This window comes from Ornithorhynchus anatinus, chromosome 4 (assembly GCF_004115215.2).
Source record: "Ornithorhynchus anatinus isolate Pmale09 chromosome 4, mOrnAna1.pri.v4, whole genome shotgun sequence".
NCBI lineage: Eukaryota > Metazoa > Chordata > Mammalia > Monotremata > Ornithorhynchidae > Ornithorhynchus > Ornithorhynchus anatinus.
The window spans coordinates 112,173,863-112,200,812 of NC_041731.1; the positions used below are offsets into that span (position 1 = coordinate 112,173,863).

Sequence of the window (26,950 nt, forward strand, 5' to 3'; positions counted from 1 at the left end):
AGCTTACAGTCTAGAGTGGGAGACACACATTAAAATAAATTACCGATAGGTACATGAGTGCTGGAGTGGAAAAGGTGGGGTTAATTGCAAATGCTTAAAGATCCAAGATCCAAGTGGGTAGGCGATGCAGAAGGGAGAGTTAGTGAGGCCCCTTACTTTATTGAGAAAATTGAAACCCTGAGGCAGGATCTCCCTAAAATTTCCCCTGCTCCTCTCCAGTCCCTCCCTCCTCCTGTCCCTTCTTCAACTCTCCCATCTTTCCCAGCAGTTTCTCAAGAGGAGATCTTCTGCCTTCTTTCAAAATCCATCCCTTCCACCTGCACCTCTGACCCCATCCCTTCACACCTTGTCAAAGCACTTTCCTCCTCCCTTCTTCTCTCCCCCGATCGCCATCTTCAACTATTCTCTCTCCACTGGCTACTTCCCCACTGCTTTCAAACATGCTCATATCTCCCCAACTTATAAAAAACATCCCTTGACCCCATGGCTCCCTCCAGTTATCGCCCCATCTCCTACCTACCTTTCCCCTCCAAAGAGAAGTAGCACGGCCTTGTGGATAAAGCCCGAGCCCAGGAGTCAGAAGGACCTGGGTTCCAATCCTGGCTCCACCACCTGTCTGCTGTGTGACCTTAGGAAAGTCACTTTACTTCTCTGGGCCTCAGTTCCCTCATCTGGAAAATGGGGATTAGGACTCTGAACCCTAGGGACTGTGTACAACCCAATTTGCCTCTATCCACCCCAGAATTTAGTACAGTGATTGGAGCATAGTTAGTGCTTAACAAATACCATCATTATTATTAGCAGTAGTAGTGGTAACAATAATAATAATAATAAATTCCTTGAGCAAGTTATCTTCACCCATTGCCACCACTTCCTCTCCTCCGATTCTCTCGTTGACTCCCTCCAATCTGACTTCCACCCCTTTCAGAAACTGGCCTCTCAAAGCTCACCAATGATCTCCTTCTTGCCAAATTCAATGGCCTCTACTCCATCCTAATCCTCCTTGACCTCTCAACTGCCTTCGACACTGTTGACTAACCTTTTTTCCTAGAAACATTATCCAGCCTTGTCTTCACTGACACTGTCCTCTCCTAGTTCTCCTCCAATCTCTCTGGCTGCTCCTTCTCAGTCTCTTTCACGGGCTCTTCCTTTGCTTTCCACCCCTTAACTTTGGGAGTTCCTGGGTCCCCCTCTCTTCTCCATCCACACCCACTCCCTTGGAGTGATAACTCATTCACTCCCTTGGCTTCAACTATCATCACCGAGTGGATGATTCTCAAATCTACATCTCCAATCCCTATCTTTCTCCTTCTCTGTAGACTCGTATTTTCTCTTGTCTTCTGGATATCCTTACTTGGATATTCCCCTGACACTTCAATTAACATGTCCAATTCAGAACTTCTCATCTTCCCACCCAAACTCTGTCCTCCCTGTGACTTTCCCATCACTGCAGAAAGAACCACCATCCTCCCTGTCTCACAAGCCCATGACCTTGGCATCATCCTTGACTTTTCTTCCTCAGACAACCATTTATTCTATTACAAAATCCTGTCATTCTACTTTCACAACATCACTAAAATCTTTCCTCTCCATCCAAACTGCTACCATGTTGATTGAAGCACTTATCCTACCCCAACTTGACTACTGTATCAGCCTCCTTGCAGACCTCTTTGTCTCCTGTCTATCACCACTCCAGTTCATGCTTCATTCTGCTAGCCGGATCCTCGGCCCTCACCCTAATCAATCATTCATCAATAGTATTTACTGAGCGCTTACTATGTGAAGAGCACTGTACTAAGCACTTGGAATGTACAATTCGGCAACAGATAGAGACAATCCCTGCCCAGTGATGGGCTTACAGTCTAATCGGGGGAGACAGACAAAAACAATAGCAATAATTAGAATCAAGGGGATATACATCTCATTAACAAAATAAATAGGGTAATAAAAATCTATACAGATGAGCACAGTGCTGAGGGGAGGGGAAGGGAGAGGGGGAGGAGCAGAGGGAAAGGAGGGGAAAGGGGGCTTAGCTGAGGGGAGGTGAAGGGTGGGGGCAGAGAGGCAGCAGAGGGAGCAGAGGGAACAGGGGAAGCTCAGTCTGGGAGGGGCAGAGAAGTGAAGTGACTTGCCCACAGTCACACAACTGACAAGTGGCAGAGCCGTCATTCGAACCCCTGACCTCTGACTCCCAAGCCCAGTCTCTTTCCACTGAGCCACGCTGCTTCCTGCCTTTGGCCTGGAATTTCCTCCCCATTCATATCCAACAGATGATCACTCTCCCCAACTTCAAAGCTTTATTAAAATCAGATTTATTAAAGTCTGTGTTGCTCTTGCACTTGGATTTGGACTCTTAATTCACCCCTTCCTTAGCCCCACAGTAGTATCTAAATATCCATTAAGAATTTTAATGTCTGCCTCCCCTTCTAGTCTGTAAGCTCCTTGTGGGCAGGGAACATGTCTACCACCAAATCTGTTACATTGTTCTTGCCCAAGCACTTAGTACAATACTCTGCATATAGGAAGTCCTCAAAAAATAAAACTGATTAGATCATTAAAAAAAACCCCGCTCAGTCCATGATTCTCCACTCCTCAAAAACCTTTGGTGGCTGCCATAATAATAATAATAGTAATGTTGGTATTTGCTAAGTGCGCTAAGCACTGGGGTAATCAGGTTGTCCTACGTAGGGCTCACAGTCTTCATCTCCATTTTACAGATGAGGGAACTGAGGCACAGAGAAATTAAGTGACTTGTCCAAGGTCACACAGTTGACAAGTGGTGGAGCCGGGATTACAATCCATGACCACTGACTCCCAAGCCCGTGCTCTTTCCACTGAGCCTTGCTGCTTCTCTATTCACCATCCATCCACCATCACAATAAAAAGAAACTCCTTGCCATCAGCTTTAAAGCACTCAATCACCTTGCCCCCTCCTACCTTACCTCCCTAATTTCCTACTACAACCAAGCCCGCCCAATTCGCTCCTCTAATGCCAACCTACTCACTGACCCTCTATCTTGCCTATCTCGCCACTGACTGTTCTCCCACATCCTGTCTCTGGCCTGGAATGACCTCCCTCTTCATGGAGAAGCAGCGTGGCTCAGTGGAAAGAGCATGGGCTTTGGAGTCAGGGATCATGAGTTCGAATCCCAGCTCTGCCACTTGGCTGTGTGACTGTGGGCAAGTCACTTAACTTCTCTGTGCCTCAGTTCCCTCATCTGTAAAATGGGGATTAAGACTGTGAGCCCCACGTGGGACAACCTGATTCCCCTATGTCTACCCCAGCACTTAGAACAGTGCTTGGCACATAGTAAGCACTTAACAAATACCAACATTATTATTATTATGCCTGATAGACAATCGCTCTCCCCACCTTCAAAATGGAGCTTAGTGAATAGAGCATGGGCCCGCGAGTCAGAAAGACCTGGGTTCTAATCCTGGCTCCCTCACATGTCTGCTGTGTCACCTTGGGCAAATCACTTAACTTCTCTGGGGATCTTCTCTTCTAAAATGGGGATCAAGACCAGGATTCCCAAGTGCAACAGAGACTCTGCCCAACCTGATTAACTTATATCTACTTCAGTGCTTAGAATGGTGCTTGGTACACACTAAGTGCTTAACAAGTACTGTAATCATTATTATTATTATCATCATTACTATCAAAAGCACATCTCCTCCCAAAGGTCTTCCCCAAATAAGTCCTCATTTCCTCTTCTCCCACTTCCCTCTGCATTGCTATTGCATTTGGATTTGCACCCTTTATTCATCCTTCCCTCAGTCCTACAGCACTTACATACATGGTTGTAATTTTATTTATATTACTTTCCATCTCTCCATCTAGACTGTAAGCCCACTGTGGGCAGGGAACGTGTCCACCAACTCTGTTATATCGTACTCTCTCAAGCCGATTTGTACATTCCAAGCGCTTAGTACAGTGCTCTGCACATAGTAAGTGCTCAATAAATACTATTGAATGAATGAATGCTTAGTACAGTGTTCTGCACATAGTAAGTACTCAATAAACATAATTGATTGATTGATTTTACAGATGAGGTAACTGAAGGACAGAGAAGTTGAGTGACCTTCCCAAAGACACGCAAGCAGGCAAGTGGCAGATTACATCCCAGGTCCTCGACCTCCCAGGCCTGAACTCTTTCCATTAGGCTCCACTGCTTCTCACCACGTATACCCATATTTTGTATTTTCAAGCATGTCCTCATTTTGATGATATGTTCTTCAAGGGGAGGGACCAAGTCTCAGCATTCTCTCGTAACTGTAGATGAATTCAGTGTGTTGCTCAGAGAAATAAATATGGTGGCTCCCAAAAGAAGTGCATCTTCACGGACAGCTATAGGTCGCCTAGGGAGGAATCATTTCTCCGTCCTTCGTGCTTTAGTAAAGATGCAGACTCCTCGGGTTCCCATAAATACTAGCACTATTTCTGTTTCGCTGTATTTTTACCAGGACACTAGGAAGTATTAAGCAAACTAATTAAAATGAAATTACACTTGTCAAAATAAATGAAGAAAATTAATTTGGTGATAGTTTTTTAATTGGCTTATGATGTTTGTTTGCTTATTTTGCTAGTTTGTAAATTTCGGTAATACACAATGGGTCCTCAAATCATTAGGTAAATTAGCATGGTCCTTTGTAATTTCAGGTATTTTTTACAAATCTCCTGAAGAGATTTGCAGTTCTATTAAGCATCCAATTATCTTGATGTAGCTTCAAATGAAAATGATTATGTTCACTGCTAATGACTCTATATATTTGAATTCAGCTCTCATTTTATAAATGAATTCACCTTAAGTTTTTTTGGCTGGGTCTGAATTTTCCACTCTTGTCGTTACAAAGCGAATGGAACCATTTATCATCTCTAAGTGGTCAGAGGTACCACCACTGAGTTGTCTGTTTCTAAAATACAACCATATTTCTCTTTTGTTTAATGTTGCTGTAATCCACATGCAAATATGGGGCAATCTAGTTTTTTTGGAAATCATTACCATATTTTGATATTAAATATTATATAAGATGTAGATAAGAAAGATGAAAGGAACTTTTCCAAATTCTTATCATACTTTGAACTTCTCCATAACAACTTCAATGATCTGTATAGATTATTTATTGGGCTCTCTTCTCAATGCTTAATTCACTCTTCAGTCACAAGTTAGCCATTCATGAAGATAAAGGAACTACTATTGCTTATAAATCTCAAAGTATCAATTGAAAATGATGGCATGAAGAGTTAAGGTGCCTAAATTGGCCAGTGACGGGCAGTATGAATTCAGAGATAGGTTGGCCATATTTCATAGGATAAGTGCGCATGGAAACCTTAGACAATTATATATAAACAGTGCAGTGCTCTACACAATGTAAGCACTCAATAAATACCACTGATTGCTTGAGCGATTAAAGAGTTTACATTTATTTCTTTTATATCTAAGTGTTCTTTAGATTTCATGTTCGAGGCGGCATTAAGTGGCTAAGTACATTTCTAATCTGTAAAATGGGGTTTGAAACTCTTCTTGACAATAGCCTTTTCTCCAGTGCTTAAATCACTCCCAGGCCAAGGTATCTGGTTAGAGAGACCAAGACTCACTCAGGCCTGTAAGGAAATGGAATCTCCCGCCGGGAATAACAGATGAACCCAGAGCCGCTTTGGGACCAAGGACCTGTGCAGAGGGATTGATTAGGTTATTGAGGTTTTCCAGGAGCTACTGGTGTTCCCTAATCCCAGGGGCCATTCGTATTCTTGCCGGGACACTGAATAAAAGGAGCCAAAAGGTGGGCTGCGATGCAACACATTATGAAGTGCATGCAAAGTTTGCTTTCAGTGTCATCTGAGGCCAAAATGACAGCAGCATAACGCCAGTTCCATAGCCATAGGTGTGCCAGTAGGCAGTTGCTTTGTTAGCTGCTATAATCAGGTCAAGCCGCACAATCAGCTCACTCCCTCCTACTTTACCTCTCTGATCTCCTACTACTAACCAATCGGCACAATCCGCTCCTCTAAAGCCAACCTACTCACTTTACTTTGATCTTGATTATCCCACCAGTCCTTTACCCATGTTCCCGCAACTCCCTCCCCGACAGTCCACCACTCTCCCCGCCTTCAAAACTGTTCTAAAATTAAACTGCCTTCAAGAGGCCCCTAAGTCCTCATTTTCCCTATCTGCCCTTTCCTCTGCATCAACTGTGCATTTGGCTGTGTGCCCCTTAAGTACTTGATTTTCTCCCCACTCCAGTCCATACTTCACTTTGCTGACCAGATCATTTTTCTACAAAAACGTTCAGTCTGTGTTTCCTCACTGCTCAAAAGAACCCCTGGTCATTGCCCGTCCACCTCTGCATCAAACAGAAACTCCTTACCTTGGGCTATAAAGCACTCAATCACCTTTCCCCCTCCTACTTCGCCTCACTGCTCTCCTACTACAACCCAACCCACACAACTTCACTCCTCTAATGCCAACCTATTCAGTGTACCTCCATCTCATCTATCTCACTGCTGATCCCTTGCCCACATCCTGCCCATGGCCTGAATGCCCTCCCTCTTCATCTCCAACAGAATATTACTTCCCCAACTTTCAAAACCTTATTGAAGGCTCATCTCCTCCAAAAGGCCTTACCTGACTAAGCCTTCATTTCCTCTTCTCCCACTTACTTCTGCAGTGCCCTTCGAGTTGGGTTTGCTCCCCTTTTTCACCTCCCCCTCAGCCCCACAGCACTTAATAATAATAATAATCACATTTGTTAAGCACTTACTACATGCCAAGCACTGTTCTAAGCGCTGGGGTAGACACAAGGTAATCAGGTTGGGCACAGTCCGTGTTGTACATGGGGCTCACAGTCTTAATCCCCATTTTACAGATGAGGGAAATGAGCCACAGAGAAGTGAAGTGCCTTGCCCAAGATCACACAGCATAAGTGGCAGAGTTGGGATTAGAACCCACGACCTTCGGACTCCCAGCCCCGTGCTCTATCTACTAGGCCACATGGGAGCTCGTTATGGGTAGGGAATGCGTCTGCCAACTCTGTTACACTGTACCCTCCCAAGTGCTTAGTACAGCGCTCTGCACACAGTAAGCGATCAATAAATATGATTGATTAATACTCCAGCCCCACAGCACTTATGTACATATCCCTTATACTCTACTATTTTCCTTATCTGTAATTTATGTCAATGTCTATCTCCCTCTGTAGAATGTAAGTTCCTTACGTCTACCACTTATATTGTACAATCCCATGAGCTTAGCTCAGTGCTCCACACACACAGTAAGCACACAATAAATACCACTGATGGATTGATTGCCATCTTTGCTGCTCATATGAGTCATTTTTCCAAGTTCCTCCTGAGTTTGTCAGCTTGGCCAAATGCCCCAAGTGGCTCTTTGGTCAGAATCCTTAACTGCTGATGTCACAGCCACGGCAGGCAGACCTGGAACTAGAACCCGGGTCTCTCAATTCCCTGAACAGGGGCCTCTTTCAACTGAACCAACAGCCGAGCTGTTTCCTGTAAAAATATCACTGATCAGAACACCGTGGACTACATGGCAAGTGCCGGCCTAATTTACAAACTCAGAGACCGAGAATTCAACTACTCAAGTCAATCGACCAATGGTATTTACTGAACGTTTACTATGTGCACAGCACTATACTAAGCACTTGGGTGAGTACACACTTCTGCAGAGTTGGTAGATATGTTTGCTACTATCCTATAAAGAAAGGTTTTTCTAATTTTACAAATTAGAGAATGTAACTCTTCATGCTGATTTTGGAAGGAAATCTGAAGAAAGAAAAAGAAACTGACCGATTTTAGAACAAACAATAGTTATAGAAGGGATTTCAACAATTTCTAACAATGCTCTAAGGATTCTAATATAGTTCCAATTGGCTTGTTTTCAAATCCTTCTATTGCTTATAATTCACAAAGTGACTACTATTAGTGTGTGGTATTTAGGCACTGACATCATCCTATCCCTTTCAACTTTGTAGTTTTAAATTCATTATAGATAAAAAGTTTCATTTAAATATTTTCATTATTTATTTTATCTCACCTATGCTCTTTCAGGCAATAAAGAATATAGGTATAATTAATTCCAAATTCTTAGATTGAGATTCATTCATTCTATAGTATTTATTGAGCACTTACTATGTGCAGAGCACTGTAGCGAGCACTTGGAATGTACAATTTGGCGATAGAGACAATCCCTGCCCAATGACGGGCTCACAGCTGTTTTTCACTGTAAATTTGTCGCTGGAGTACCTGACAATATCCCAAATTTCTGAACCTTGTTGATGTCAGATCTCCTCTATTGTGATGTCAGCCAGCATTGCCCGGTCACATTTCAGGATATTTTTTTTTGCTTCAAGATCCCCGGCATTATAAGTACAGGGGTTAGAGGCTACTACATCATACCAGTATGTGACAGGAATTGCAAAGACTTTGTAGGAGGACTATGTTCATATTACACTACCTTTTAAGCAGCAATGAGCAAGTCTTCACCATTACATCAAAAGTCTTCTTTTCCAAAAAGCAATATATTCAGCACTTTAATTGATAAAATTGTTAAGAGACCCTCTTTACAGTTCTTACGTCAGAGGGGATATCATTGCTATGAACCTAGGGTTTATAGAACTCTCTCGAAAATCCTTAGGTATGTTGACTTGGAAGGGTTCGATGTCCTCCTCACCGATTATATCACATTTGTGCAGGAGACAGGACATCGTTTTGAATTCAATCTTAATTTTGAATTTACCGAAATATGCATAAATACGATCCTGTATTGGATCTTTGCGCGGAAAGGTAACCCTCAGTTTGTGGAATTGCTTCTGAAGAGGACCAAAAACTACATTCAAGACCGAAGCAGTAAAGTGGCACTGATTTGGAGGTAACAATCTGAATTTGTTAAACTACAGTGAAGAAGGAAAGCCTTCAGGAGAGTTATGGATAAAAGACTGCTTATTATAGAAAGGGCAAATATGACATTAATGCCTATGTGTTACATTTATGTGAGATAAGGTTCTGGAAACTGACTTGAGAGCTCATATGGTGCTCTACTCACAGTAAGTGCTCAATAAATACTATTGATTGATTGATTCTCTTCTGCTCCTCTCGTCCTTACCCATCTCTCCAACTCTTTGGGATCTGACCCAAACATAGGCCCCAACTTTTCACTGTGAATACTTTTGAAGGGGGTGGGAATTTGAAGGGAGGTGGACATTGGAAGGGAACAGACTTTGCAGACTTAATGGTCAGGAAAGACACTGTTAGAAGTCTTTTTAACCTTGCTCAAAAACTCTCAAGCTTTGCCAGATACCTCGGATGAGTGAGGCTGGGAGAATAGCTCAGAAAGTCCCCCTCAATCCATTTGGATCTGTCCCAGATGGATATCTATGGGCTCATGGTATACAGGTAACCCAAGTAAAGAAACAGACCTCTTAAACATCACTGGCTAGTCTATAAAATGCTATTTTATAAATCTAAGATACCACTTTTGAGACTGTCAGATAGTATATCTGCAATTCATGGACTATGGTTCCAAAGGAAATTAAAAACAGGCACCTAATCTTCATTAAAGTACCAGTTAATTAATTTGCTGAATGTAAAGCTCGGTGCTTTTCCATCAAAAACTGAAGTTTATAAAATTAACTGCTCACTTCTTAGAGAATGAACTAATGGAAATAGTCCACCACAATTTATGAAAAGGCTATGCTAGATAATGAGGATGGTTAAGCAAGACTATGGAGAAAAAAAAAATAAACTGAGCTCTTCCTGCAAATCAACCCCCCCTAAAAAAAACCACAAAAAAACTAGCCTTCCTGCTCACAGATTCTATAACTAAAAGATTCAAATTCGGTTCTTTATTCAGGACTGACACCAATTCGTTTTCTAATTCAATTCAAAGTGTTGAGTCAGATTAATAAATGTTTATAGTATTGGTATTCGACTTACCTCAGAGATGCCTATTCCACTATCAATCAGTTGAACAATTTGCACCTCATTGTAGCAGTAGTAATAGCAATAGTATTTACTTAGTGCTTATTATGTGCAAAGCACAGTGCTAAGCCCTGGGAAAGAAATACACAGATATCATATAGCTAGAGATATTGACATAATATAGTCACGGTCCCTAGCCTCAAGGGGCTCACAGTTAAGATTAGGTTGGGGAGATGCTGGCAACAGATCTACTACTATATTAGCCCCATTAATAATCTCCAAATTCAACTAATGAAAGTTCTCTGTACTGAAATTGGTACACAGTAATCCTTTATTGAGATTGTGAGCCCCTTGTGGGATAGGAACTGTTGCCAAACATAATTAGTTTGTATCCCATCCCAGTACTTATCTATTTTGATGCTATTGATGCCTGTCTACTTGTTTTATTCATCTATCTCCCCGTTCTAGACTGTGAGCCCGTTGTTGGGTAGGGATTGTCTCTATCTGTTGCTGAATTGTACTTTCCAAGTGCTTAGTACAGTGCTCTGCACACAGTAAGCATTCCATGAATACAATTGAATGAATGAATCAATAGTACAGTGCCTGATACATAGTAAGTGTTTAACAAATTCCACAATTACTCTCTCTCTCTCTCTCTCTCTCCATATATATATATATGGAGAGAGAGAGAGAGAGAGAGAGAGAGTAATTGTGGAATGTGCAATATATATATGGCTTCAGAGAGTGCAACAGCTTTCATGCTGCAGACTTCTCTGCCCACCTTCAAAGCCTTATTAACATCACACCTCCTCTAAGAGGTCTTCCCAAATTAAGCCCTCTTTTCTCTAATTCCCTCTTCCTGCTGTGTCCTCTATGCAATTGGATCTGTACCCTTCGGGTACTTGGTAGTGAAGCAGCGTGGCTCAGTAGAAAGAGCTCGGGCTTGGGAGTCAGAGGTCATGGGTTCAAATCCAGGCTCTGCTGCTTGTCAGCTGTATGACTGTGGGGAGTCACTTAACTTCTCTGTGCCTCAATTACCTCATCTGTAAAATGGGGATTAAAACTGTGAGCCCCACATGGGATAACCTGATCACCTTGTATCCCCCCAGTGCTTAGAACAGTGCTTTGCACATAGTAGGAGCTTAACAAATACCACCATTATTATTATTATTATTATTATTCACTGCCCTCAGCCCCACAGTATTTATGTACATTTTCATAATGTATTTATTTATATTAATGTCTGTCTCCTCCTCTAAGACATAAGCTCACTGTGGGCAGGGAACATTTCTCCCAACTCTACTGTACTGTATTCTCCCAGTGCTTAGTACAGTGTTATGCACACAGCACTCAATAAATGCCCTTGATTGATATACATGTTGTATAGTGTGCATATCAACATTGTATTAGATCATGTGTGCTTAGGTGTACAAGTTCTATGCTTGGCAAGTAGTAAGCACTGAAGAACCATTATATTATATACTATTATAATTATAATAATAATATATGCTATATATTATAATATCATAACTGAAGGAGCATGGCACAGTGGATAGAACATGGGCCTGGGAGTCAGAAGGTCATGAGTTCTAATTCTGGCTCCGCCCCTTGTCTTCTGTGTGACCTTGGGCAAGTATGCTCACTTCTCTGGGCCTCAGTTTCTTCATCTATAAAATGGAGATTGAGACTCCGAGCCCCATGTGGGACAGGGACTGTGTCCAACCCAATTTGCTTGCATTCATCCCAGTGCCTGGCACAGAGTAAGTGCTGAACAAATGCCATAATTACATATACAATATATACATATATTGGGGGTGTTAAATTGCTAGTCCATCAGTCTTATTTACTGCTATTTTGTAGGTATAATTGTCTCATAAATAGAGAAGTTCATGAAAAGCAAAATTAAAAATTATTATATATTTGAATCTTCATTCAAGAAAAAATAAAATTAGCGACTTCCAAAACATAGGCACCTTTCAGAATTATAAAAATCAGTTAAAGTATGGAATACCCGGGTGTATAATAGTAGTAGCATTTTTTGATCACCCAATGGGTGGAATGCACTGTACTAAGTAAGCACTTGACCCTGTTTAGGAAGAAACAAGAAGTGATTCCTTTAGCTGCTAACTGAACTTTAGCACTGGCTAGCCTATTATATATTCATGATAGTCAGTCAGTCTTATTTATTGAGCGCTTACTATATGCAGAGCAGTTCACTAAGCACTTGGGAGAGTACAATATAATGATATAACAGACACATTCCCTGCCCACAATGAGCTTACAGTTTAGAGGGGGAGGCAGACAAGTGGCAGAACTGGGATTAGAACTCATGACCTTCTGACTCCCAGGCCCGTGTTCTATCCACTGTGCCGTGCTGCTTAAATTATAATAATATATAGCATATATAATTATTATAATTATATAATAATAATGGTACTTATTAGGTGCTTACTACACATCAAGCATAGAACATACACATCTAAGCACACAAGATCTAATACAATATAGATATGCACACTATACAATATGTATATTTATACAAATAAATAAATTACAGATATATACATAAGTGCTGTGGGACTGAGAGTGGGGAGCAAATCAGGGAGATGTAGAAGGGAGCTGAAGAAAACGGAAAAGAGGGCTTAATCAGGGAAGGCCTCTTGGAAGGGATGGGCCTTCAATAAGACTTAGAAGTGGGGGAAAGTAATTCTCTGTAGGATATGAGGAGGGAGGGTGTTCCAGGCCAAGGTTTGTGGCGAAAAAGATGAGATCAAGGTACACTGAAAAGGTTAGCATTAGAGGAGCGAAGTGTGAGGGCTGGGTTGTAGTAATGAGGTGAGGTAGGAGGAGACAAGGCAGCCAGTGGTGAGGATTTTGGAGTTGGATGGGCAACCACTGGAGGTTCTTGAGGTGTGGGGAAACATGGCCTGATCATTTTGGTAGAAAAATGTCACAGTGGTGTTCTCTGATTTTTTGCTGCATTACCAGTGGTTGTATAACTTTTTCATAACTGCTTATCATAAAAAGCCAAAGGAGAGAGAACTTCTAGAGCCCATTATTGCAGCGAAAAAACTAGACCACTACCTGCACATCTACAGAATTATTATGCTGAGTTTCATAAGTCTACATGACAGGTTTTCCAATAGACTGAAAGTTCAGCTCATTACCCATTTAAAGACTGATTCCTGCTTTTGGCTTGCTTCACTCCACCCACATAAGCACTGCTATAATTAACTGTCGGTTGAGATTAAGCAACTTTTGATGTACAGTAACTATGCTTTTCAGAAATGGAGATTAATAGAATGCCATTTGGGTACACGATCAGATTTTATACCGATTTTAAACCTATTTGAATTCCAGGGGAGATTTTGGACCTATTTTCGCAGTGCCTTCTGATGGTGCCTTCAGTATTAATACACAAAATACTTCCTTCACCTTGTGAACTTACTACACTAGCGAAGAAGCGAGTTAACATACCAAATCAATAAAAGATGCTATTCATAAATCTCAACTGATCTGTTAAAATCTCAACAAGTAGCTCAATTGACATATTTTCTCCACCAAGCTTCCTAAATTCATTTTTCCAGCACCTTTTAACACTTATCAAGATGAATGAGCTTCAGTACTTTGGGAGATTTTTGCTAAGAGCCTCTTAGCAAATCACAGGTTTCTCTTGCTAATGACAGTCTTGCCAATCGTGGTTTTGAGTAATCATGGTCAATTTTCCATATAACATTTTGACTTCCTCAGCATTTGGTTCTGAATATCATTAAGATATTTCATCCCCATTTTACAGATAGGGAAACTAAGGCACTGAGAAGCTAAGCGACTTTGTCAGCTGTGTGACTGTGGGCAAGTCACTTCACTTCTCTGTGCCTCAGTTACCTCAACTGTAAAATGGGGATTAACTGTGAGCCTCACGTGGGACAACCTGATTACCCTGTATCTAACCCAGCACTTAGAACAGTGCTCTGCACGTAGTAAGCGCTTAACAAATACCAACATTATTATTATATCACACAGCAGATAAATGGAAGAGCCAGGATTAGCATTCAGGTCCTTTGATTCCCAAGCTTGTGCTCTTTCCACTAGACCACACAGCTTTCTTAGTTTTCCAAAGCCGTGGGTATAAAAAGAAACCACTTCAAACTCACTGTCCATTCACTGACCTTCTCCAGCACAAAGGGCATTTCCATTAATTGTGACTGGTTTAAGTTCAATTGTACTATCTTTTTGCTGGCAACATATGCAATTTGGATGTAGCAGACCAGGTGAAGTCAGATTATAAATTAGATTAAAAGTTATAAAGAATTTTGTTTTCCTCAAACCTTTGAAAATTTCACCCAGTATCATTGAAATCAGACAATTCCTTACTTCCTTCATGTCATGAAAGCTCTCCTCTGTAATAACTCTGCATTTAGATGCTCATATTTCTGTACATATTGATGTACATTCCCTACTATTTAAGCATTTACTCATCTCCAAATCAATTTTTCCTTTTTCAAAATCTACCTGTAAATCATTTTGTGCCTGTCACCTCTACTAGCCTGTTGGCTCCTTGAGGGCTGGGAACATGTTCCTCTGACCACACTTTACTCTCTCGAGGGTTTAGTTCAAGGAAGCAGATTGCCTGATCGACCTAATAATAATAATAATGGTATTTCTTAAGCGCTTACTATGAGCCAAGCACTGTTCTAAGCGCTGGGATAGACACAGGGGAATCAGGTTGTCCCACGTGGGGCTCACAGTCTTAATCCCCATTTTACAGATGAGGTAACAGGCACAGAGAAGTTACGTGACTTGCCCAAGGTCTCAAAGCAGACAAGTGGCAGAGGCAGGATTAGAACCCACATCCTCTGACTCCCAAATCCGGACAACTTCCACTAAGCCACACTGCCACAGGTGCATATATACAATATATACATATATTGGGGGTGTTAAATTGCTAGTCCAACAGTCGTATTCACCGCTGTTATTTTGTAGCCATAATTGTCTCATAAATAGAGAAGTTCATGAAAAGCAAAATTAAAAATAATTATTATTATATATTCTGCAAATATATATAACTATTATGTATTCTGCAAATCCCCGTGGTTGGCAATAAAAATCTGTAAAGGCCATCGGATGATTGTGTGGGAGTAAGTGGGAGAGGTAGCTGATCAATGAAAACTTCAGTCAATCAACAAATGACATTTATTGAGCATTTACTATGTGCAGAGCACTCTACCAAACACTTGGGAGAGACCAATACAATCGAGGAGGTAAACATGATCACTGCCCACGAGGAGCTTACAGACTAGAGGGGGAGACAGACGTTAAAATAAATGTGCCTAGGCAAAGCAGAAGGGAGGCCAAATAAGGGAAGCAAGGGCTTAATCAGGGAAGGCTTCTTGAAGGAGACATGATGGGCAGATGGGGAGAGTGGTGCTTTGTCAGATATGAAGAAGCAGCGTGGCTCAGTGGAAAGAGCCCGGGCTTGTTCGTGGGTTCAAATCCCGGCTCTGCCAGTTAGCTGTGTGACTGTGAGTAAGTCACTTAACTTCTCTGGGCCTCACTAACCTCATCTGTAAAATGGGGATGAAGACTGTGAGCCTCACGTGGGACCACCTGATTACCCTGTATCTACCCCAGAGCTTAGAACAATGCTCTGCACATAGTAAGCGCTTAACAAATACCAACATTATTATGAAGGGAGAGGAAGTTCTAGGCCAAAGGGAACTTCCTTTGGAGAAAAGGTCAGAAGCGAGACAGATGAGATCAAGTAGAGTAAGTAAATTGGTGGTAGAGGAGGGAACTGCACAGGTTGGGTTGTAGTAGGAGATCAGCAAGGTAAGGTAGATGGAGGAGGACTGATCGGCTGCCATCAGTCGATAGCCAACAGTAAAGAGTTTCTGTTCCAAGTGGGGATAGATGGGCAGTGGGGAGATGTGGACTAAGTGTTTTTAGAAAAATGACCCAAGCAGTAGAGTGAAGTATGGGCTGGAGTGTGGAGAAACAGGAGGCAGGGAAGTCAGAGAGGACACTGATACTGCTGCAGGAGCAGCATGGTGTAGCGGATAGAGCACCGGCCTGGGAGTCAGAAGGTCATGGATTCTATTACCGGCTCTGCCACTTATCTAAGCGCTTAGTACAGTGCTCTGCACAAAGTAAGTGCTCAATAAATACTATTGAATGAATGCTGTGTGACCTGGGGCAAGTCACTTTACTTCTCTGTGCCTCAGTTACCTCAGCTGTAAAGTGGGAATTGAGACCGTGAGCCCCACATGGCACAGGGACTGTGTCCAACCTGATTTGCTTGTAACCACGCCAGCGCTTAGTATGATGCTTGGCACAGAGTAATCACTAAACAAATACCACAGATATTATTAGTTAAGGTGGGATAAGTGCTTGGATCAGAGAGGAAACCTTTTGGATAGTGAGGAAGGGGTGGATTTAATCGATCTGCGAACATAAAACAGAATAGAAGGTGAGGGGCCAAGAACAGATTCATTATCCCTCTCAGGTTCCCTGTCAGGTTGGGGGGAGGCAAAGGGTTTTTTTTGTTGGCTTTTTTTTGTTTTTTAAGAATGGTATTAAGAGCTTTCTATGTGACAGGTACTGTACTAAGCCCTGGAGCAGATACAAGTTAATCAGGTTCATTCATTCAATGGTATTTAATGAGTGTTTATTGTGTGCAAAACACTACTAAGTGCTTGGAAAGTACAATTCAGAAACAGAGACAATCACTGTCCACGATGGGCTCACAGTCTAGAAGGGGAGAGACAGACTTCAAAACAAGTAAACAGGTATCAGTAGCATCATTATAAATAGAATTATAAATATATACACATTGTTAATAAAAAATAGAATTATAATTATAAATATGTCCACAAGTGCTGTGGGGAGGGGAGGGAGTAGAGCATAGGGAGCGAGTTGGAGCGTTGGGGAGGGGAGGGGGAGCAGAGGAAAAGCAGGGCTTGTTCTGAGAAGGCCTCCTGGAGGAGGTGACCTTTCATTAGGGTTTTGAATGGGGGAAGTGTGCTAGTTTGGTGGATTTGAGGAAGGAGGACATTCCAGGCCAGAGGTAGGACGTGAGCCGGGGTCGATGGCCGGACAGGTGAGAACGAGGCACAGTGAGAAGGCTAGAACCAGAGGAGCAGACAGAGTGTCATAGTCCATATCATAGCTTAGAGTCTTAATCCCCATTTTGCAGATGAGGTAACTGAGACACAGAGAAGTGAAGTGACCTGCACAAGGTCACACAGCAGACAAGTGGTGGAGCTGGAATGGGAACCCAGATCCTTCTGACTTTCAGGCCCATGTTCTATCCATCTGGCCACGCTGCTTCTCTATGTTCCCACAGTTCTTTATAGCTGGGCCTTTCTTATCCCTTAGGTGCTCTTCCCTTGGATCAGCTCTCTCCTGTTATGACCCAGTGAGAAAGCAAACAGATGAGGGCCAAAGATTCTGGATGCGTGCACATGAGTTTCTGATAACCAACCACAATACTTGCTGTGTAACTACAGTAGGTACTGATGGATAATTAATGATAGGAAATTTAGAGCAATTCTTGTTAGACTAGTTGTATCCCATCTGGATAAAACGTGCCCCTTTTTATGGTATTTGTTGAACACTTACTATGTGTCAGGCCTGTTCTAAATGCTAGGGCAGATGGAAGTTAATCAGGCCGGGCACAATCCCTGTCCCACCTGAGGCTCACAGTCTAAGTAGGAGGGAGAATATGTACTGTATCTCCAATTTTCAGTTGAAGCACAGAGAAGTTAAGTGACTTAGAATGCTCATATAGCGGGCAGGTGGTGGGGTCAGAATTAGAACCCAGGTCCTCTGACTCCCAGGCCTGTGTTTTATCCACTAGGCCGGGCTGCTTCCTTTCCAATGTAATAGGTCAAATCAAATAAAATTCTTAGCTTGCTGCGCCAGTGTTTTACCCGTTCACTCTACAGTAAATCCAAAGAAAGAGCTCAGACAGAAATACCATTCTGTGGTCACACTAAGCAGTGAAAAATCACCAGAACTCAGTGTTCGACCATGAATTTTGGTCAGAATAATACCAATAATAATGGTTGTGCCTGTTAAATGTTGACTCTGTGTCAAACCACTGTTATAAGTGCTGAGGTAGATTCACTACAATCGGATCAGATAGAGTCTAAAGCAGTGCTTTCTCAATTTAACCATGCCAATGGAACTACTCCCCAAGATAGAAAGCCTCCATTACGAAGTAAAAATACCTCTCAACTCAGAAAACCGAGATTACTCTCCCCGTGCTCTATAAATCAATCAATCAAGGGTAGGAGTGATAACCCTCATTCTAGGCTTCAAGGCTCTCCATCCCCTTGCCCCCTCCTACCTCTCCTCCCTTCTCTCTACTGCCCACCCCGCACGCTCCGCTCCTCTGCCGCCCTACCTCCTCACCGTCCCCCATTCTCGCCCATCCCGCCATCGACCCCTGGGCCACGTCCTCCCGCGGTCCTGGAATGCCCTCCCTCCTCACTTCCGCCAAACTAATTCTCTTCCCCTCTTCAAAACCCTACTTACAGCTCACCTCCTCCAAGAGGCCTTCCCTGACTGAGCTCCCCTTTTCCCTCTGCTCCCTCTGCTCTCCCTCTTCGTCCCCCGTTTCCTCCCCTCAGCTAAGCCCTCTTTCCCTCCCTTTCCCTCTGCTCCTCCCCCTCTCCCTTCTCCTCAGCACTGTGCTTGTCCGCTCAACTGTATATATTTTCATTACCCTATTTATTTTGTTAATGAGATGTACATCACCTCGATTCTATTTATTTGCTATTGTTTTAATGAGATGTTCATCTCCTTGACTCTATTTATTGCTATTGTTTTTGTCTGTCTCCCCTGATTAGACTGTAAGCCCATCAAAGGGCAGGGACTGTCTCTGTTACCGATTTGTACATTCTAAGCGCTTAATACAGGCTCTGCGCATAGTAAGCGCTCAATAAATACTATTGAATGAATGAATAATGGCATTTATTGAGTGTCTACTAAACGTGATGTAGGAGCATACTGTAATAATGGCTCAGGTTGGTACTTGGGAAAGTACAATACAGGAGAGTTAGTAGACACATTCCCGCTGGATCTGTAACTTCGTCCTTGGCCAACTAGAGCACACAAGACACAGTAATTTATTCTTCAGACCTCTGACTTTCAACCTGAGATCAAAAGTTCCATCAGAGATGGCAGGATAATCCTGAACTGTTCCTTTTAACTATGGGTAGGTTCCCCCAAGTTAACAACTAGAAAGGATTCCACGCCTCATACATTTCCCTTGTATCTCTTCACAATTTTACCAGATTTAGTAGCTTCTGTCCTTGAGAAGAATTATGGGCTTTTTACAGCGGTCATTTTACTACTTAAAGAAGCAGCGTGGCTTAGTGGAAAGAGCCCAGGCTTGGGAGTCAGAGGTTGTGGGTTCTAATCCTGACTCCACTATTTGTCTGCTGTGTGACCTTGGGCAAGTCACTTAACTTCTCTGGGCTTCAGTTACCTCATCTGTAAAAATGGGAATTAAAAAAATAATGAGCCCCACATGGGACAATCTGATTACCCTGTATCTACCCCAGCGCTTAGAACAGTGCTCTGCGCATAGTAAGCGCTTAACAAATACCATAATTATTATTATTACTTTTTACCAGCAGCTTATGCTACATCTGTACATTATTGGCTCTGATTTCTTTAGGTTTCGTATGATTAAAGGAGAGAAAGAATCTTGGTCACAAAAAGAGTAGTAATAAGGGAATACTGAAAATTTTGGGATGACATCAATGTTAAAATATGCAGAATGTTTATCATGTTGTATGTTTTAATGATAAGTGTATTTTCATTTCTATTTGCAGAACTTTCACACCAGTATACTATCCAAGCCCTCTGAGTGGCATCACACCGTTACTTTATGTAGCTCAGACTAGGCAATCCAATATCTTTAAAATACTTCTACAATATGGAATTTTAGAAAGAGAAAAAAATCCCATCAACATTGTGTTTACGATACTGCTCTACCCTTCAAGAGTGAGAATAATGGTTGATCGTGAATTAATAGACATTTGCGAAGATGCTAAAACATGTTTAGTGCTATGTTCCAGAGTTCTTTCTGTCATTCCAATCAGAGAAGTTGAGGTAAGCAAAATTTTCTTGGTGATTCTAGCGTATGTGAAATATGAAATACGATGTACAGTGTCATTATTTTGCACAGACAATCATAAGAAGGAAAACTCAGTGGAAAAAATGTAATATTCATTCAATCATATTTATTGAACACTTACTGTGTGCAGAGCACTGTACTAAGCACTTGGAAAGTACAATACAGCAATAAAGAGAGACAATCCCTGCCTGCAATGGGCTTACAGTCTTTGGGACGGGGTGGGGGGCGAGGGGAGGAGAAGACAGACATCAAAACAAGTAAACAGACATCAATATAAATAAATAGAATTATAGATATATACGTCAGTGCTTTAGGGTGAGGGGGAGAGCAAAGGGAGCAAGTTGAGGTGACGTGGAAGGGAGGGGGAACTGAGGAAAAGGGGGCTTAATCTGGGAAGATATATGTTTTATATCTTTGTACTTGTACCAGAAATGAATTACACTTTAATTTCATTAACTGAAATCTTTGAAATCTCATATTGCCATGAGGTTTTCATATTCTCCATTTTTCTCATCGTTCCATTTTCCCTGATCTCCCTGCCTCTGGCCTCTCTCCTCTCCAGTCTCTCCAGTCCTCTTTTCACTTTGCTGCCCATATCAATTTTTCTAAAGATTTGTTCTTCATACAACTCCCTATTCTCCAAACCTCCAGGGGTTGCCCATCACCTCCATAGCAAATAGAAACTTTTCACTATCATCCTTAAGGTGCTCAATCAGTTCTCTCCTCTCTACCTTTCCTCACGCCTGTCACCTGTCGCCGGGGACAGGTTCTTTCGGAATTGGCGCAGCAAGAGAGAGAGACTGGGGATGGAAATCTGAGTTTTGTATAGAATTTATTCTGTGGGGCGAATTGAATTAATTATTTAGACGTGACAAATCGGCCTTCCCTTTTGGGAGAAATATGGTGTTAAAGCTTCCCTAACGGGAGAAATACACTGGTATGTTACTTGCTTGTGGGCACCCGAGCCCACTTATGATTTACTCACAACTTGGTGAGGCGGTTGGCTCCCACCGTGTGCTCGCCCCACCCAGGAGGAATCCACCTTTGCGTTAAATACACTTACACGTTAAACACTAATGAGTTACATACACTTATGAGTTAGAGAAGCAGCGTGGCTCAGTGGAAAGAGCACGGGCTTGGGAGTAAGAGGTCATGAGTTCGAATTCCAGCTCTGCCACTTGTCAGCTGTGTGACTGTGGGCAAGTCACTTAACTTCTCTGTGCCTCAGTTACCTCATCTGTAAAATGGGGATTAACTGTGAGCCTCACGTGAAACAACCTGATTACCCTGTATCTACCCCAGCGCTTAGAACAGTGCTCGGCACATAGTAAGCGCTTAATACCAACATTATCATTATTATCATGAGTTACATAGACGTATGAGTTACATACACTTATGCGTTAAACCCAGTTATGCGTTACCCACTTATGGCTACTCAGGCTTGGTGAGGCGGCTAGCTCCCACCATATTCACGTCCCACTGGGGAGACACCCCCTTAGATATCAAATCCACTTATGTGCTACTCGCACTCGGTGAGGCGGCTACCTCCCACCTTGTTCACGTCCCCTTGGGGAGGCACCCACTTAGACATCAAATCCATTTAAATGTTACATACCCATGGTGAAGCATCTGGCTTCCAACCCCACGAGCGCTCAGCAGGAGAGGACACTCACCCATACCACGGCTCCTCACTCGGTGCAGGCAGAGCGGCCTTCTCACGTTCTGGACAGAGGCGACCTGCAGCCGGCTGCTGTGAATCCCATTCCTCTGCACAGAAGGTTAGAGGCTGCAGGTATTTATCACCTGTGCCCTTAGGCCATTCCAGCTTCCAGCCTCAGTTTATCCAATCTCTGCCCTCCCCCCTCCTCCATTCCTAATTTGATTGGCACGGGGGCGAGGGGCACCTTCTGTATTCCCAGCTTGGGCTGTCAATCTGGCAGTTTGGGGTGTGGGGACGGTGTCCCACCCTCACTTCCCGAGTTCCGCCTGCTGGCTCAGGAGGTCACAAGATAGCATTTAACCCTGAGATGGTCAGTACCCCAGGGTCATTTTGGGACAACGCCTCTCCTACTACAACCCAGCCTGCACACTTCACTCCTCTAACACCAATCCACTTAATGTGCCTCGCTCTCATCTCTCTCACCAGTGACCTCTTCCTTGTTCTACCTCTTCTGCTTAGAACTCCCCTCTCCTTCATCTCGGACAGACCATGACCCTCACCTACTCAAATTAAGCCTCTTTTGACTCATCTCTCAACTCCCCACTTCTATTCTCCCTCCTTTCTGTGTCACCTATGCACTTAAATCTGAACCCTCTAAGGACTTTGATACTAACCCCCCAGCCCCAAAAAAGCATTTAGGTACATATCCTTAGACTCAGTTGCTTCCCCTGCCTATAATTTCTTTTAGTGTTTATCTTCCCCACTAGATTGTAACCTCCTTGAGGAGAGAGTTCAGTTCTATCAGTTCCCTTGTATTCTCCTAGGCACTTTGTAAAGTGCTCTGCACACAGTAAGCACTCAATAAATACGATTGATTGTTTCTCTCTTCCCATCTCTCCCTGTCTCCTTCCCCACTAATTCTTTGTCTCCCTATCTGAGTTTCCACCTTCTTTCCCATTTTACCATCGTTTGTCTCACCTTCTCTCACCCACCCTTTTTCTCTGGCCCTCACCACCCTAAATTCTCCTTTCTATTAACCAGCCCCAATGTTTCCATTCTTCCCAACTCCCTGATTTCCCTATTTCATCCAACTCTCCCCCATCATTCATTTCATTCATTCAATAGCATTTTTGAGCGCTTACTATGTGCACAGCACTGGACTAAGTGCTTAGAATGTACAAGTCAGCAACAGATAGAGACAGTCCCTGCCCCCTGACGGGTTTACAGTCTAATAAGGGGAGACAGGCAGACAAGAACAATGGCAATAAATAGAGTCAAGGGGAAGAACATCTCATAAAAACAATGGCAACTAAATAGAATCAGGGTGATGAACAACTCATTAAACAAAATAAACAGGGTGATAAAGATATATACAGTTGAGCAGACGAGTACAGTGCTGAGGGGGTGGGACGGGAGAGGGAAAGGGGAGAGAAGAGGGTTTAGCTGCGGAGAGGTGAAGGGGGGTAGAGGGAGCAGAGGGAAAAAGGGGGGAGCTCAGTCTGGGAAGGCCTCTTGGAGGAGGTGAGCTTTAAGTAGGGATTTGAAGAGGGGAAGAGAATCAGTTTGGCGGAGGTGAGGAGGGATGGCATTCCAGGACTGTGGGAGGACGTGGCCCAGGGGTCGACGGCGGGATAGGTGAGACCGAGGGACAGTGAGGAGGTGGGCGGCAGAGGGGCGGAGCGTGCGGGGTGGGCAGTAGAGAGAAGGGAGGAGAGGTAGGAAGGGGCAAGGTGATGGAGACCCTTGAAGCCTAGAGTGAGGAGTTTTTGTTTGGAGCAGAGGTCGATAGATAACCACTGGAGGTGTTTAAGAAGGGGAGTGACATGCCCAGAGTGTTTCTGCAGGAAGATGAGCCGGGCAGTGGAGTGAAGAATAGACCGGAGCGGGGCGAGAGAGGAGGAAGGGAGGTCAGAGAGAAGGCTGACACAGTAGTCTAGCCGGGATATAACGAGAGCCTGTAGCAGTAAGGTAGCCGTTTGGGTGGAGAGGAAAGGGCGGATCTTGGCGATATTGTAAAGGCGAGACCGTCAGGTCTCGGTAACCGATCGGATGTGTGGGGTGAACGAGAGAGACGAGTCAAAGATGACACCGAGATTGCGGGCCTGAGAGACGGGAAGGACGGTCGTACCATCCACGGTGATAGGGAAGTCTGGGAGAGGACCGGGCTTGGGAGGGAAGATGAGGAGCTCAGTCTTGCTCATGTTGAGTTTTAGCTGACGGGCGACATCCAGGTGGAGACATCCTGGAGGCAGGAGGAGATGAGACCCTGAAGGGAGGGGGAGAGGACAGGGGCAGAGATGTAGATCTGCGTGTCATCTGCGTAGAGATGGTAGTCGAAGCCGTGAGAGCGAATGAGTTCACCGAGGGAGTGAGTGTAAATGGAGAACAGAAGAGGGCCAAGAACTGACCCTTGAGGAACTCCAACAGTTAGAGGATGGGAGGGGGAGGAGGCACCTGCGCAGGAGACCGAGAATGACCGGCCAGAGAGATAAGAGAAGAACCGGGCGAGGACGGAGTCCGTGAAGCCAAGGTGAGATAAGGTGTGGAGGAGGAGAGGATGGTCGACAGTGTCAAAGGCAGCTGAGAGGTCAAGGAGGATCATGACACCTCCCCAATGCCACCTCTTCTCCTCCTTCACTTCCACCCGGATCCCAGTCAGAACCACATTCCACGGCTTTGTGCAGCTTGCCAGGCTGCTGGAGTTCACAGCAGAGATGTAAAAACAATCTGTGAGGGTTCTGTGAGCTTTCACCTCTCCCAGTCATTGCTACCGCCATCTTCAATTCTAGTCTTTTACACCCAATACATCGGACTTTCAGGATATAAGATCCCACTTGAACCAACCAGGACCTTCCTGGACCATGGAGTTCAAACCTCACTTCTGATCAAGAAGGTTACTGTGGAAAGATTTTTACTTTGTTTTACCAACACATACATACACTCACTCCACCACCCAAGAGTCCAATACCAGTCTGTGGACAAAGCAGCCCATTGTGCCAATGCTTCTTCTTTCTGCTTCCAAGTGCTGCCCTCCAACATGCTCCTGTGCACCACCCCACCCGTACTACCTCCAGGTGATTCAAAGGGGCTTTTTACCTGCCTTAGGTATTGCAGCTGTGGCTTCACATAGCAGTCATTGATTGGTCGAGGCCTGTTGCTGGGTAGACCAGGGGGAGAAAGCCCCGCCTCCCTCCATGCTCCACCCCTAAAGGCAGGCAATCACCTGTCCCAGGTAGAGTCCATCAGTGCCTTAGCAAAGTCTCTCCCTTGTTGTTCACGGGATCATAAACAGTGATTCATTCAGTCAGTCGTATTTACTGAGTGCTTACTGTGTGCAGAACACTGTACTCAGCGCTTGAGAGTACAATTCAGCAATAAAGAGAGGCAATACCTGCCCACCACGAGTTTACAGCCTAGAAGGGGGGAGGCAGACATCAAAACAAGTAAACAGGCATCAATAGCATCATTACAGATAAATAAAATTATCAGTATATAATAATAATAATGGTGGCATTGGTTAAGCACTTACTATGTGGAAAACAGTGTTCTAAGCGCTGGAAGGGGATACAAGGTGATCAGCTTGTCCCAAGTGGGGCTCACAGTCTTAATCCCCATTTTACAGATGAGGGAACTGAGGCACAGAGACGTTAAGTGACTTGCCCAAAGTCACACAGCTGACAAGCGGCAGAGTGGGAATTAGAACCCACGACCTCTGACTCCCAAGTCCGGGCTCTTTCCACTGAGCCACGCATCAAAATAAGGTAGCTTGTAGTGGGCTCACCACAGGCTATTTTTGATTTAGAGATTTTGAGCCTTGACAATGCACTTTTTGTTGCTTCTAAATAAATATTAAATAGATAATTCAGATGGATGGGCATGGTGAGTTACAGTAAATCGTGTAATAGAAAAGTAATAATTTCCTTTCTCTTCAGGCACAGTTGCATTTAGGAAGACGCCCAATTATTTCTAACTGGTTGGATTACATTCCTTCATCAAGATACAAAGAACCATGTGAACTCTTGCATCTTTGTCGACTGACCATCAGGAATCGACTGTTGAGCAGCAATATGCTCCCAAATGGAATATGTTCGCTTCTAATTCCTGTTTGTCTCCAGAACTACCTCAATTTAGAAAGTTAATTCACTTCCTTAGGCTGAATTACTGAGGATGACGTGTTGCAAGATCCAGAAATTAATAAACAATTACCTACATTTTAATGTTTCTATTTCAATAAATACCATATTTCATTTGAAAAAAAATCATGTACACGATTCTAAAATAACCGCTTACAACTGAACCCATTAAAATATGCATATTACTTTATTATGAACGAACCAAATTATGTCTTTAGTTACATATATAAAACTCTGCAGTGTTTGAAACTAAAGGCCAATTTGATCCACTGCAAACTGTAATTACAATTAAAATGAACATTTGATTTTAAATCTTTGTATTCACTGGTTATGATTAAACTTCTCATCATAAAGATGATGAATGCTAACTTCCACATTCAGTGTCAGCTAACTTGTATTCTAGATTTATAGATTTCCGCTTTCCAACACGCTCCGGGTGCCTGAGCCTATTTTCTGGTCAAACAAGGGAATGGCTGAGCTAGTGCAGCCCCAGGCTGAGAGCCCCTCCCCAGTCCCCAGCCCCCGAAGCGTGGCTCAGTGGAAAGAGCCCAGGCTTGAGAGTCAGAGGTCGTGGGTTCTAATCCAGCCTCCGCCACTTGTCTGAGCCTCAGTTACCTCATCTGTAAAATGGGGATTAAAACTGTGACCACACCCCCACGTGGGACAACCTACTTACCTTATATCTACCCCAGCGCTTAGAGCATGCTTGGCACATAGTAAGTGTTTAACAAATACCATAATTATTATTATTATTATCTGGGCATCCTCGGTTGTCTTGGTAGCACAGATCACAAATTGCCAGATCCCAGCTCCCCTCACCTTCAAAGCCCTTCTGAAATACCACTTCCTCTAGGAGGAAAGTGCCAGTTAATTCTTTTCTCCCCATGTTTTAGCCTTCCAAGTACCACATCAGCATTTACGTAACCCGGCCATCTGGAGAACTGATGTACTCCCAGCCCCCTGCAGAATTTAGGTACCTATCAATTTCTTTACTTATGTTAGACTCTGGATCTTTTGTTTCTTGAGATGGAGGTCTGTTCTGTCTTGCTATATATCACCAAACACATACACATATT

General features: G+C 43.4%; 1 protein-coding gene across 1 annotated transcript; it reads left to right on the plus strand.

Annotated features, from left to right (window-relative positions):
- Positions 1–8,331: 8,331 nt before the first annotated feature.
- Positions 8,332–25,952, plus strand: ASB17 (ankyrin repeat and SOCS box containing 17). Its single transcript, XM_001509640.4, has 3 exons — positions 8,332–8,888; positions 19,777–20,056; positions 25,674–25,952. The coding sequence occupies exons 1-3, from the start codon at positions 8,488–8,490 to the stop codon at positions 25,878–25,880; spliced, it is 888 nt and encodes a 295-aa protein (XP_001509690.1). The 5' UTR covers positions 8,332–8,487; the 3' UTR covers positions 25,881–25,952.
- Positions 25,953–26,950: the final 998 nt, after the last annotated feature.

Bases quoted from the DNA above. Each gene is read 5' to 3' on its own strand.
- ASB17 (XM_001509640.4), top strand. From the start codon at position 8,488: ATGAGCAAGTCTTCACCATTACATCAAAAGTCTTCTTTTCCAAAAAGC. The intron at 8,889-19,776 runs GTAACAATCTGA...TTCTATTTGCAG, and splicing joins AAAGTGGCACTGATTTGGAG to AACTTTCACACCAGTATACT. The intron at 20,057-25,673 runs GTAAGCAAAATT...CTTTCTCTTCAG, and splicing joins TTCCAATCAGAGAAGTTGAG to GCACAGTTGCATTTAGGAAG.